General features: G+C 35.7%; 1 protein-coding gene across 12 annotated transcripts in view; it reads right to left on the bottom strand.

Moving 5' to 3' along the window:
- Positions 1-14,465, bottom strand: part of LOC115444119 (CUGBP Elav-like family member 1) — a 465,041-nt gene that overhangs the window by 132,333 nt on the left and 318,243 nt on the right. For 8 of the 12 annotated variants that reach the window (XM_037442236.1, XM_037442234.1, XM_037442235.1 and 5 more), the window contains 2 exons: positions 11,261-11,381; positions 5,457-5,539 (listed from right to left, as the gene is read on the bottom strand). In XM_037442236.1, the coding sequence (XP_037298133.1) occupies positions 5,457-5,539; positions 11,261-11,381 (204 nt within the window). The remainder of the gene's footprint in view (positions 1-5,456; positions 5,540-11,260; positions 11,382-14,465) is intronic. The other 4 variants (XM_037442239.1, XM_037442238.1, XM_037442240.1 and 1 more) reach the window with 1 other exon arrangement.

Raw genomic sequence — 14,465 nt, forward strand, 5'->3', positions numbered from 1 at the left:
CTACTGAACGGATTTTTATACGGTTTTTACTAAAACATAATGCAATTCTTGAGGAAGGTTTAGGTCAATACTACATAACGGTTTTATGTAAATTGACTGAAATAGAACGATTAGTGTCGAACAGGGCCCTTATTCTGTATGATAGTGTAAACGCGTAACGCGGCCGTGTCATGTTATCTTCGAGAAATGTGCATGGAATGGTATTCTGTAAGCCAAATTTCTATAGTCCTAAACGTGATGCGTTGTGTTACGTGCTTGTTACACACTGTTTAAATAACGTGCGGGATAGAGAATAAGGCCCCTGGTTGCATGGTTGTAAAAAATCTTGTGGGTCGGGTTTTACGCGGGAAAAACATTGTCACACACTAATTTCCACGCGGGCGACGCCGCGGGTATAGCTAGTTAATACTAAATATTTATTGTAAGTTAGTTAATCAATTTAGATGAAATATATTAAAAACAAAACTGTTGACTTTTCCGCGTGTACACTAATCAATTAATTTAACCAAATTATTACAAACATAAAAGAGTTTAAAAATAAAAATGAAAGTACCACGATCATGATCACACGAAGGTACTGATGCAATGACGACACATTAGGCCGCCGTCTGTTTAGTACAAGCTCAGATAGAATCAACACGCGAAGCGTCACGGAGAGATTTGAGGAGGTTCAATGGTGCAGATCACCTGGGTTAATCCTTCTTATTGGTCAGTGCGGTTCGGGAAAATGTTTATTCAATATTTTTATAACAGAGTAAGTTGGCTCATAATTTTTTTAATAGATGTGTCAGAAGAAAAATTTGTTATTGGATTCGTCATTGAGGCAGTGTAGTTGATATTGAATTATAATTAGCCCTTCTTCAGCTTCCAATGTGTAATAGAATGAAAACTACGAACGTAACCTATAACCATATAGTAAACATTTATAAGATATATTATCTACGATTTTAATACATCAAAGATACCTGACACTCCAAAACAACTCTTAATGGAATAAATGTAGATTTTCAGAGTTATATATTAAATAGCAGTTCGTGGTAAATTTAGCTTTGTTCAGTTTTATTCATCGCTACGAAGAGATCTAAAGTTCTCTAAGAGTTCTATGTAAAGTTGCGACACAACACATTTACGTTTGTTGGTAACAGACCTGCTTGTTAACAAATCAAATCCATTGCGTAAAACATATTACGTCTTTTTTAATACCAAAAATGTCACAGTCAAAATTCTTTATAAGTGTTAGCCTACAAATAATTGTATGCGCTTAAGGTTAACAAATAACCGAAACATATAAATAATTGGAATTTCCTCAATCGCCTCTTTCTCACTAACTAAGAACGTGTTATTCAATACACAAAGAAAATGATCTACAAAATAATTCTACATGATGCCGAACACAAACCCAAATTGGGCATAATTTAAGACAAATATCTCCATAACACAATGTAATTTCGGCATGTAGCATAAAATATAATAATGGCCGGATAATGTTTAATATAGTGACTTAAGTCGGTGTATTCTCCGCAAGGCCGATGTGAATGAACTGAACGAATGAAGATCGAGATTCATTTGCGAATAGAAGAACTCATTCACGGCACTTCAGAAAACTGGGACGGATGTGTGGAATGATTGATGTTGATGTTGGGAAGGAAAAAAGAGCGTTACATTAGTGTAAATCGTTGCTACCTTCGCAGAACCGGCGATAGTATTACATGTTTATTATATTAACTTTGTTTATAGTATTAGTATAAACATATTTTTGCTGTGAAACCGTCGCAAATCTGAGTTCGATAATCAGGTCGCGGAACCAAAATTCGTGTTATAAAATCCTATAAAATTTTTGGAGGACAAGTAATTTTTTTAACTTGACTTGAATCATTGATGTCTCTACCTCGCAGTATAGTGGCCGTTCTATTCCGAAGAAGACTGGCGCAAAGCTGCAATCCAAAGCAGCACAATAAATCATCTTTTAAATGGTTCAATAAATTGTTCGCCATTATAAACTAAACGAAACAGTTTGATAATAATTGGAAGAGTTGCACAATTCAATTTCCCCGACAGCCATTAAAAGTAGGAGCACCGAAACAGCGCGAGATCTATTATTCAAGGTTCCAACTTTGCGCTGGTTATGATTTATTTAAACGGGAACCCGGCGAGATTTTCGGAAAGATCACCTCGTGTCGGTTTGTGAATGAACTTAAATTACATCGTGCAAACGGCATGATGTAATTTAAGTTCATGAGATAACTGTTTTTATATTATTCATCTTCAGGTGTTGGCAATATAGTAAGTAGAGAGCATGGTGGAGGATTGATTGATTGGTGGTGGTAGAACATATGTATCTACTCCTAAGGCCACCACCGTACACAGGGCGTTAAACCTCGCCATAGTGGCCCACGTAAGTGTGTCGAGTTCCGGGATCAGCTTGTGTATATATTCGGTTTCAACAGGCCGGCATAATTGTGAAGACTGGTGAGCATCACACTTCATTCAAAATCTTTAATATTGTATGCGCTGTTTAGGAAGGAATTAATTTATCATTAGGTAACGGATTTACTCTCGTTCCCATTAAATACCACAACATATAAGTCAACTAAAAAGTGATAATTTATATTAAACTCCCGGTAGGCAGTGATTTAGCTCTGCCTATACCATTGCGTAAGTCCATGGGACGCGAGTGCTGATTACCATCAGGCAGACCGCCTGCTTGTTTGCCTACCTAGGCAATAGAATAATGTATCCATTTACAACGGGGCATTAAAATTTTAACTGACTTCAAAAAGGCAAGAGGTACTTAATACGGTTGTACTCTTTAAGTTTTTCTCGTGGAGTTTACAAATTGTTATCGCAATTCTTGAACTAACACGGAAACAAAACATTATAATGAAAAAATAACACCGCATTATTTTCCTCTTACAACAATAACGTCGTCACAAGCCTATCACCTGACCTCCGGTAAACACAAAACGTTCGGGAATCAATCGAGAGGGAAAAAACCTTCCGGATAATATAATGGAATTGAATTATCACCGAGATGAAGACAAAACTCCGGGTGGTGAGTGTTGCCGTGATATAGACGGGATAATCGAGACTTTCGTTTTTATGGGTATTTTTTTGAAGATTACATTTGCACACACAAACACTCGCATTTTATCCCCGATGTGGCAGGGGGAGACGTAACTGGCGGACCCAATTTTTGCCACGCGTATTTCGTCCCATGATGTTATAGATATCGCCATATTGGTCACAAATTCCAGATTCCGGTCTGAGACAGAGTAGAAATACCCAATGTTATTTTGTACTTTGTCCGACCTGGGAATCGAAATCGAGACTTTAGCACTACAGTCGTACCCTAATACAATTACGCCATCGAGGCAGTCTCATTGAAAATCACATTTGGTTATTGAATAATTCATTAACGATTTTGTTTAATTCTATCGATGTTACTATATGATTGATATTATAGTTCCGAAAGTTTGTGAACATCTGGATGTTGGATCTCTACTTATCTCTTCGGGAAAAGGCGTGATGTATGTATTAATGTTCGCAATATATACTTTATATCCAAACCCAAACATAAATACGGTATTTATAGATTTTATATCTGTTTTAGGGAATTCTCAAAGCTGGCAATCTACGTAGCGAACCTTGAAGAAGTCTATAATCCGATTGTATTCGGTACCAATCCGAGTATCGAATTGGATGTTTGATCGCCCCCGCTCTTCCCACTTTAATGCTATAAGGGGAATTGTTGTTGGACTTAGCAACAGGTACGTATTACTCGCAAAACTAATAGTATTGAACAAATTAAGAAAAATCTCTTTTAGTGAATATTTTTTCCAATTTGGATATAATGTGCCTAAGGGTATATGCACACTGTGCTTTTAAAAAGAACTAAGGACGCGTGTTCCCTGTGCACATTTATGTACGTAAAAGTAAACACGACTCCTGAAAGCAGGGGCCTTATTCTCTATCCCGCACGTTATTTTAACAGTGCGTAACAAGCACGTAACACAACGCGTCATGTTTAAGACTATAGAATTTGGCTTACAGAATACCATTCCACGCACATTTCTTGAAGATAACATGACACGGCCGCGTAACGCGTTTACACTATCATACAGAATAAGGGCCCAGCGCGTTAACCGCGCGTTTGAATGTACTTCGTCATTTTATAAAACATTGCGTTCATAGACTCGAAAGTTTCCTTTACACGTAGCCGATTCAAAGTTAATTAGAAGTTAATTAGTATTAAATTTAGTTCAAAGTTAATTAGGACCATAATGAGTGTATTGCTGTAACTATCACAATTATGTGATTAAAATCTAATTGTAGTGTACTGCAGAGCGTTGGATTTCAAATTGATGAATATTGTTGCTATTGTTCTTTTATATTTTATTCAGTTTACAACGACCTCTACACCGCCGGAGACAGATCTAGATGGAGTATTGTGCTGGTGGTAGGATATATTATATATCCGCACGGATGGCGACCACCGTTCACCAGGTGTTAAAACCCGCAATAGCAGCTAAAGTAAGTGTGTCGCGTTTCGGGATCAGTCTGTGTATATACAATTCCAACAGGCTGACATAATTTTGTCGACTGCGAAGGGGTAATCATCACTTGTCAGTCGACATTTTATTGAACCCCACTCCACTTATCATAAGAAGCAGTGGGGTCACGTACTGTGCCAGTATGTAATAAAAAGAAAGTTCGTGCGAGAGAAAGTGATACAGAAAGGAGATCACGCCCTTCAGGAATAAGATACAAAAAGAAGTTCTATTGTTGCTTTTATTGTTTACAGTTTTAATTACTAACACACATTACTATCACCTGATAGTGGACCCACAGTACCTATTTCTCAAATGAGAATTAAAATAGAAGTCGAGGCCGTCACAGTTATATATAAACAAACACAGGTTCAACATGAATGTTGGCATTGTGTAAAAAATCACTAGTGGCTCTTTTTTCCATAATTTGAGAGTGTATTTCAGTGAATAGAACGTTATTTATAAAACTCGTTACTACTAACAACGTGTTTTTATCATTATAGAAATAACGGTATTTGCTTCATCCATTGATGAAACTCTGATGGTAATGATATGTCGTCAAGTTAAAAGTTTATCTACTAATATTTTTATACAGTACTTAACATTCAACTAGCAACGTTTTTACATAATAACACTTTATACAAACGTACTCATAGATTTGTCGACTCTTTTTTTTCGTATAAATATAAAAAAAATAAAGTTAAAATTAATAGTTATCGACATATCTTTAAGTAAGACGTGTAATATTATAATTCTAATTTTAAAATAATTCTTTGTAGTTCTTAGTATATCCAATAGATGGCGTTATTTACAATACCATCAATATTGGTGCAAAATTCCTTTTTTATAATACCACACCTCTGTAACATTTAAGGATATCAAATAAAGGTACATATAAAACGCACTTACCCCACTTAACGTTTTGATATTGTGCAAAGCGTCTTGCGCTTTCAACGCCGCTTTGCGCGTGAAAAACGTCACAAAACAGCAGCCTGGAACAAAAGCGAACGCTTACAGACGAGGCACACGCACACGCACGCACACATACACGCAAACAAGCCCGTTGCTCGGGGAGGCGTTGGGGGCGGTGAGTTTGAACTATAACCGGTCATTGACCATCTATTTTAAATATCGTCACCAAATGACTCATTAAACTGTTTCTTTTTCTAATACCAAAACAGAAAAAAGCATTAATAACTTCATTCCAATGACCGAATAAACGTGTCAACTTTAGAAGGAACATATTTTAAAGGCACGCCATGCTGTGGCAATAAAACCTTTGATATCTTCAGTAATTTAGGAGGCACAGAAAAATATAACGAGATTGCACCCTCCATGACCCCATCCAAGCCACGGCCCTGCACACACGCACATCGGGGACGACTGTTTCTACAACGAGTACGGGATGTCGACAGTCAGACAATTATAAAGCACATTTCACACAATGTTACAACTATTATTACATTTCTATACATACAATCACATTGAAAATGCATTGTACATCAACAATGGTTTACGAATTATTTATAAGGCGGTTTTTTAATGTTTGCTTGTATCATTTTTTATGAAAATATTTACCTTAAATGTCGACATTCAAAATTCTGTTTTTAATAAATGTATCTCATGTTCATCCGTCTGAAATATTTTAGAAATAAGTATATGTAAATAAATAAAGGTTTTAATTAGATAGTTATAAATGTTGTATATTGATTTTGAGCTAAAATACTTAGGTCAAAAGTTTTCCTTACGCTATTGGGTATATAAATTTCAAAAAGACTTCTTATTCATTCTAAAAAGTTGTACTATTTTAAGACAAACTATCACTGTGTCATGTTTTTTTATTCAATCTAACCCATATGCACTTTCATTAAATAATTATGACTAACAAAATGTAAATAAGCTTACTACATTTCGCCTGTCACAAAAACGATGTCCCGCAGCAGCATAATCACGATAGCTTGCAGTCGTGCTGCGGCGGGCGGCGGCTTGATCGACAGCCCGTTAGACGGCTAGCGACCGACACGCGAGCGGCGTGTTAATGCTAACTACCCGCCACTTTCAACCGTTCATTACCTTCACTGGACTTAGTGATAGAATCGATTAGCAAACAATATTTAATGCCGTTTCAGACTGCGCCAGTGGTGTTTACAGATGAATTTAGTAACAAGTATAAGCGAACACTAAACCTCTAGCAGGAATTTACGCGTTATAAAATAAATCAATATTCCTTTTTTTTTAGTTCACAAAGCTTAAGCTGTTAAGAGCTTGTTCCCAGCTGTTGCTGTGAACAAACAAAAGTCATCTATCGAAAACCGTCACATATTGTGACTAAAGATATAAATTGAGCTGATGTTAATATGGAGATCGTAATGGGTTTATTATTAAGCGAAAATATTAAGATGCTAACCTTGACAGCCTCAGACAACATCGTGTTTCAGAATAAAACTGAGTTACATCCATTAATGCGGTCCATAGTTTGGTATTTGTATCGAATAAGTTAACGTTAAAATATTTCTCTATAGTTGTTTGATAATAGATGTAAAGAAAAAAGAAAATATTGATCCAGCCTATTGCCATAATTTATTATGTTACTGTTACCATGGTTACACGAATTAGTATTCGAAGATTGCAATGTTAATGCTTCCATATTTTAGTTCCAAATAAGCTCAGTTAAATTGCCAAGAAAAAAATATATTTATACATTTGATTACTTAATGTAAACTATGCGTAAATTCATACCAGAGGTTATACAGGTGGAAATTGATAGTGGCGAGCGTTAAAAAGTATTGATAAACGAACTCTCCGATTTTTTAATTTGACACTTCAATTGTTGTAAGACAGGCTCGGAAGTGGCGGGCCTTTTAGGACACTGATCAATGAAAGTCAGCAAGCCTTTGGGAACACATGTGGTTTTGATCTGATCTTAACGCAGAGTTGAAAATATCAATTTAATACAGTATTGGCAAGATTGGTATCAGATAACATTGTTGCCACAGTCTGTAATAGAGAAATGACGATTAACACCGAGCACCGACACCCGGTGAGTTCCTAAGTAAAGTTGACAATTCTTGTGCAAGCAATTTAATTGGAAACAAAAATCTAAGCTAATTCACTCAACTTTATCCCAACCTAATAGTTTTCAAATTAGTACGAGTCCATAGTTTTGGCAGAGTTTATTAGTTGGCATTAAAAGTTAACCTCTCTAAAGTTGTTACCGTGCTAACCTTTACGTCAGTAAATTTACGTGTAGTTAGCTACTGTTACAGTGTATACAAGATCTTAATGATTTTATTGAGGTAATTAATCTATATAAATAAAATTCCCATAAATGAAGGCAACGTTCTTATTTTAGAATTGAACGAAAACAACTGTTAGAACACATGATGTGCAAATAATTGTTACCTGACAGTTAATGTATTAGATGGCTAATTTAGATAGTACATGTTTGATTACTGTTTATTTGGGCGTATGACTTTTTTATTTGGTCGTCTTACACCTTATAACCTTGTGAAACAGGCGCTTTCTCTAATAGAATTAAAGTTTCATTCATAGAGTGAAGTATATTTTGAGTATGTTTTTGTAGTGTTTAATAAACTATCTGGATTTTTTTAAAATCAATATTTACTAGTATTTGAAATATTTCTGCAATAGTATTTTTTATTTACATATTTTATTTTCACGAATCGCGCGAAATTAATTTCTGTGAAAACTCACAAGAAATTTACTTTGAAATACCCATAATTTTAAATTCAATTATATTTACAAAGCGCGTTTTCAGCGCGACGCGGTCAAAGGCTAACTAACAAACTATTGAAACAACCAAATTCCGAGAACACATAATTCCAAAAAAGATAATTTAGTCTCATGTTTTATACGAAAATGTACGGTGCGGGTCGGCGCTGCATTCAAAAAGAAAAATTATCTATACTTACATTTTTTTTAGGTTATCTCCCGCCGTGCTCACGTACAAAAGAACTACGCAAATAGGATCTTTTTCAAGTTGCACAAATGCCGAGAGTGGCGACTAGCCCGGAGCTAATAAATGTGTACATACAGGGTTGCCAGATAAATGGGAATCTGGAGGAATTTACGGGATTTTGTATTTTACTGGATGACTTGAGACAAATTGTGATTTTTAATCCGATACGCATTATTTTATTGCATTATAATTATTTAGAATTAGAAATTTCAATCTGTCCATATTCGTGCTTTTTATGAATAAAAAAAAAGAAATGGATTGATTTGTGTGCCATTATAGGGCTAGTTTCTCACATCTGTGAAACTAAATATTTATCTAACATTTAACATGACAAAATATTTTATAAAAGTTCAATATTAAACATAAACGAACATATTATTCATTACACGATCGCAACATATTTACAATTAAAAATCCCTCCAATTTTCACTGACAACCCCGAGTCCAGAGACGGTCTAAAGAAGGCTGGCACACAAAACACATTCATACGTAACGTAACAAACAAAAATGTCAACATATATGTAAAAAGAGGCACCTTTTGTCGCAAACGACACACAATGTGGAGATAAACAAGACGTTTCAAAGGAAAGCCGGATGATGTATTGTTTTATGGACTCGGCCCGCTCCCGTTGTTTATTTAGGGTTTGTGTAATTGTCATTGTTTTAATTGTGTTTATTTAAGGTGGTAGCTCAAGGTCCATTTTCATACATTTTGTTTCGGCTTTAATCTGGGTAACTAAACAAGTATTGGCAAGTAAAGAATTTAAATTCACGTCTAGTTAGTGATTAGTTCTCGCAGTTGAAAGAAAAATGTAAAATAATTAATAATCATGGATATTTCGGCCTTTAAAATTTAATATGACGAAATTTTAAAGGCAGAAATATCCATGATTATTAATTATTTTTACATTTTTCTTTCAACTGCGAGAACTAATCACTAACTAGACGTGAATTTAAATTCTTTACTTGCCAATACTTGTTTAGTTACCCAGATTAAAGCCGAAACAAAATGTATGAAAATGGACCTTGAGCTACCACCTTAATTAATATGTTTTACGTTTGTCGTGTTTGTTACAAATGTTAAAGGTTTTAGTAATGTTTTAAATTAGGTATAATAAAGAATGTTATTAATTCTATGCTGTGTTTTATTGTACAAATCGTGAATGAATGGTGTAAACGAGTAAATATAAGTCTTGATATCTAATGCGGAAGGTTTAAATCAATTTAGGTAAAGGTTACCGTTCGATTAGTTTTTTTTTAACACACCAACGGGGCGAAAGGTCCATATAACTTGATTCCTGCCGGCTTTCCACTCGTAATTTATGTAAAATCTAATAATAAGAAAGATTTGCAGACCGCATTTATGTTGTGTCGGTTTACCTTTTGGAAAACTTCACCCTTCGCCACTGCACACAATTAATTTTCCAATATATTTGTTAACGATTTACATACATTACTTTTCATTCTAAATACAGATTTCAAATTTATCAATATTTTTCGGAATTATTAGAAAATACAGAGTTATTTTTGCATTGCGTTACTAAATGAAACCACATATTCGTATTTACCTCTACAAACATTGTGCCCAAAAAATCATACATGAATAACAAATATGTATTTACGCCAATAATACCCCGTTTTAGTTTTTTGATTATTTGATGATTTTGTAGTTTAGTGCGAATATGGGTATTTCTCGGATGTGACAAAGGGGCTCTGTAATTTATTAATCGATCGTCAACTAGATGTGTAGGTGGTATGAATATTTTTTAATCTGTGTGATTTCTATTCTATGATACAATAGGGTTGTATGTTCTTCTGAACAAAAATCCTACACAAATAATTAAATAAAAACATGGGTATTTCTGCCTGACAGTATTACGTTGCACTTGCGACAAATTCTCTTTGAATAGTACTAGTGGCCTTTGTGCATGTAAAATTAGGATTACTCAATCATCTTGTAACTTTGACTTTACGGACGACCAATACATCAGTCCCCTTCGTGACCATGAAAGCTGCATAGTATTCGAAAAGTCGGGGGGAATTATAATATAAAAAAACCCAACAAAATCCGAAAAATATTATTAAAATTACATTTTATTAATAATAAATTTATTTTTGGTTGAACAAACACTGTTTTAGTTTACATCTACACTCACAATAATTTCTGGTAATGTGTTAATATTAGGAAGGCAAGTATTATGGTTTCATTTATTAACGCAAAGGTCATAATGACCCTGTGTGTAGGGAATTACCAGTCAGTATTTGTAAAATTTTGCGAATGCAGTTGTAATATTTTACCGTGTGAACGCAGTGAAAGATGTATCCTTTGAGGAATGTTATCAATACATCTGATTCCACGGGGAAGATTCATCATAGTCCGTATCAAATATTCGCCTATCCAATTTTCCGTATACAATACTTACGATGTATTATTCCGCTTATATTTTTAAATATAAAATAGTATAGAATTCTTCGCTAATCTTTGACAATAAATTATAATATTAAATATATTATAAGTAATTATTATTATTATTACATCGCGATTATCCAGAAAATTCACCTAAAAAATTAAAAAAATAAATACAAAAATTATATTCGGGATAACAACATCTTATTTTTAAAAATATGATTATAATTCACCACTCTTACTAATATAATTATCAGTATGACAAAAAATTACTTATATACCCGTCAGTCACTAGTTACTGACCTACCAATGACGTGAGTTACTGACCTTTACTGACGCCGGTGATCTTGTCCCGCAGCACGTTGATCTGGTGCACTCTGCCGAACTCTTCGAACATCTGCCGAAGGTCGTTCTCGTCCATGTTTCGCGGGACCTGCCCGACGAACATCTGGAAATGAAATTTAAAACTTTATAATTAGTGAGTAGGGATTAAATTTGATTGTTCTAGTTGCAGAAATAAATTAGGTTTTAAATAGTCGACCAATAGTACTGTCGAAATTCAAATATAAGTAATATTTGACATAATATTATCAGTATGTATTTATATACAGAACTGACCAGAAAAATAAAAATCCTGCTTCGGGACAGCCACTTTTCCCTTTTACGTTCCAAAGTTAACGTTTCAAGTGCAAGAAATGAGTTTCATATTTTACAAGAAAATGGCGAGGTTTTTTATTTTCCTGGTTAGGATATAAGCATTGCAATTCAAAGTGCTGTTCAGTGTTACTATTTTTACGGGAAGTTGTGGATCTTATCAACAGGCGAGCGATTTACTCATCTCGCTGATTGACCAAAAGTAATAATTTATTTAAATAATATAAATCTATTTGTGCAAATATATGAAATTTCACTAGCAAGGTGATAAAATTGCATGCAATACAAACGCCCCGAAATGGAAGCTTGCTGATAAACGTCGCAAACACACTCACGGGACATCGATTGCGAAACAACAATAATTTTTCACCATAATTTATAACTCGAAATGTGTTATTTATGGTTTCCCGAATAGCAGATAAGTTGATATTAATGAAGTTAAATTTAAAGCCCGCCGCGAGCGTGCAACTTTTTGTGTATCAGCCATTCGGAAATGCGACTGTGAAAAAATAAAACTATATCGTTGATACTTGCAAATTCAATGTCTCATATAAAAAAAATTAAGTAATAGTTCACAAGTTTGATAAAATCACTACTCTGGTATACTTAAATAATTTATCCTATAACCTACATAGACCTCAATTTCCTTCTGTCGGATGCGAGTGGTACAAGATATAGGTACAGCAGGTTGATAGCGGACCCTTATTTTAGTGTCAGTTTTTGGGTGATTATCATATAAAGATTTAGAATGGAGCGAAAAACGAATTTGATTCGGAAGTTATGTGTGTTCTCGAATATTGTATTTCGAAACAGGTGGGAACGTTTTATTTAATTGCTAATAGTAGATAATCGTTTCACTAAATATGAATATAAGGTAACAAAACTTATTAACTGAATAATTTCACGGTAACATTTTAACGTAAAGCCAATCGCATCGTTAGCGGAGTGCCTAAGACTGGAGCATTACGAGCTGCACTCGGAAGCCGTGTGGCGGAATAAAAGCAATCATAAGCCGTAATTGGAATGGCGTGGCGTCGCGTGGCGGTAACGTGTGTAAGCATGTCGACGCGTCTGCAGCGTGGTGTACCGTCCACGTGATTTTTGCAATTAACGTCTATATTGAATTGAGAATCGATGGTTCAAAGTGCGGTCACGTTTAGAGAAAATCCCGAGATTAGGTCCTCTACGGGAGCTTCTACACTCGTAACAGGGAATACAAAACATGGAGCACGTGAGCTGAGTTACAGTGCCTTGGATGCTAGAAATTATTATTGATGGCAGATGGAGTAGAAATGCTGGCCTTTGCTCGACCTGAACGACAAAACAAAGACGGGCATTGCATACAAATTGTATATATTTTTTGGCCGTGTTCGAAATAGTTGTGCCTTGTAGATCGGAGGCATCTATGCAATTCCACCACGATATCCCCTAGCTTTAGAGGGAGGCGTGGGATGAGCAGTGGGGAGCTGTTCACTCATCGACTCCAAGTAAGCAAATTTAAGGTGGACGACAATGGCGGGTAATATAACTAACTCCTGTTTTCATTCACATCAAAGTAGTCATTCGAAGGCACCTTTAGCTTCCTCATGTAGAAAGGGCCACAAATGTTATTCGGCACAGCGCGAACATGGTTCTGCGTAGTTAACAGTGCCATAAGATACCCCGGTGTCGTCTCGTACCCCCCGAAGAAGGCCACTGAGGGTGATAGTCGGGTTGGAAATAGTAGAGTAATAGCTATTGTTACTTAAGTCTTTGACGAAGTAGACAATAGAATCTGCAGAAGGGCGAGCTAGCTGCAAACTTTAAGTAGCCAAAAATATTAGGTACATTTAATTTAGTTATGATATTTTTAAGAAATCAATTTATTCTTTCGGTTCAAGAGTTATTTCTGCACACTAAATGATTCGACTGATGTCTAGTTAGAACTGACATTATTCTAATGGATAGTCTATTGTCCATGTTTTCAAGAAGTCATTATAATAATATAGTTACTGAGTTCTCTCAATCTCTGAAGCCATTAACAAGCAAGCTAACGGCATGTTTTCTGAGGCTACATGAAATTATGGCCGGTACAAAATTCAATTTGGGGAATATTTGCATGAACATAAAATAAACTGGTCCGTATTCTCGTAGGGGTAGTCAGAGTTGAAACAATAGCAAACTCAGTGTTGCCTGAACTCAATTTAAGCATATATATTCGCAATTTGTAATTCTTGGGTTCGAATCCCGTGTCGAGAAAAGTGCTTTTTCTAACTAGTATCAGTCCGGAATGTGGAATCGTACCCGGTATTGGCAATAAGCCCGCCCCCTGTGACATGGGATCTAACAGTTGCCGAAAAGTGGGTGGGTTACACAGTGGTGTAGGCAGTGGCCTATCCCTGAAAAGGGGAAAAATCGTGATGCAATGCATATAACACAGTGGAACAAACCTCGGGAAAGGTTGCGTGGGCAAAGTCGCGACCAACATCTATACGAAACAATAAGAATTTTTTCTCCATGATTACCCGAAGGCGTGAACTGAGACGTTCGTGTAATGCGTGGATCGCGTTCCCTATTATCATTATCACACGTCGGTATGTGGGTCACCTGTGTCGTCCCACAGGTGAGGTCTGAATAATTTTCGGGTACCTTCGAGATGGTTGTGTTAAAAGTGTAGTATAAGGTTTTATAGTGTTTAGCGTCTCTTTATGTATATCGGACCCTGCAGTCTAGATCTGGGGTTACCTGCGAATGGGATACCGAAATCCCCCAACGTAGCGACTGCAAGGCCCTGGAGGAAAGTTTGGAGGGGATATCTTGGGGAAGGAAGTGTGAGGTAAGGAAAAAGAACCCTTGTAGGATGTGTGGAGCGGAGAAGGCCAGGATAAGTTCAACAGCC

The sequence above is a fragment of the Manduca sexta genome, chromosome 24 (genome assembly GCF_014839805.1).
Source record: "Manduca sexta isolate Smith_Timp_Sample1 chromosome 24, JHU_Msex_v1.0, whole genome shotgun sequence".
In the NCBI taxonomy this organism is placed as follows: Eukaryota; Metazoa; Arthropoda; class Insecta; order Lepidoptera; family Sphingidae; genus Manduca; species Manduca sexta.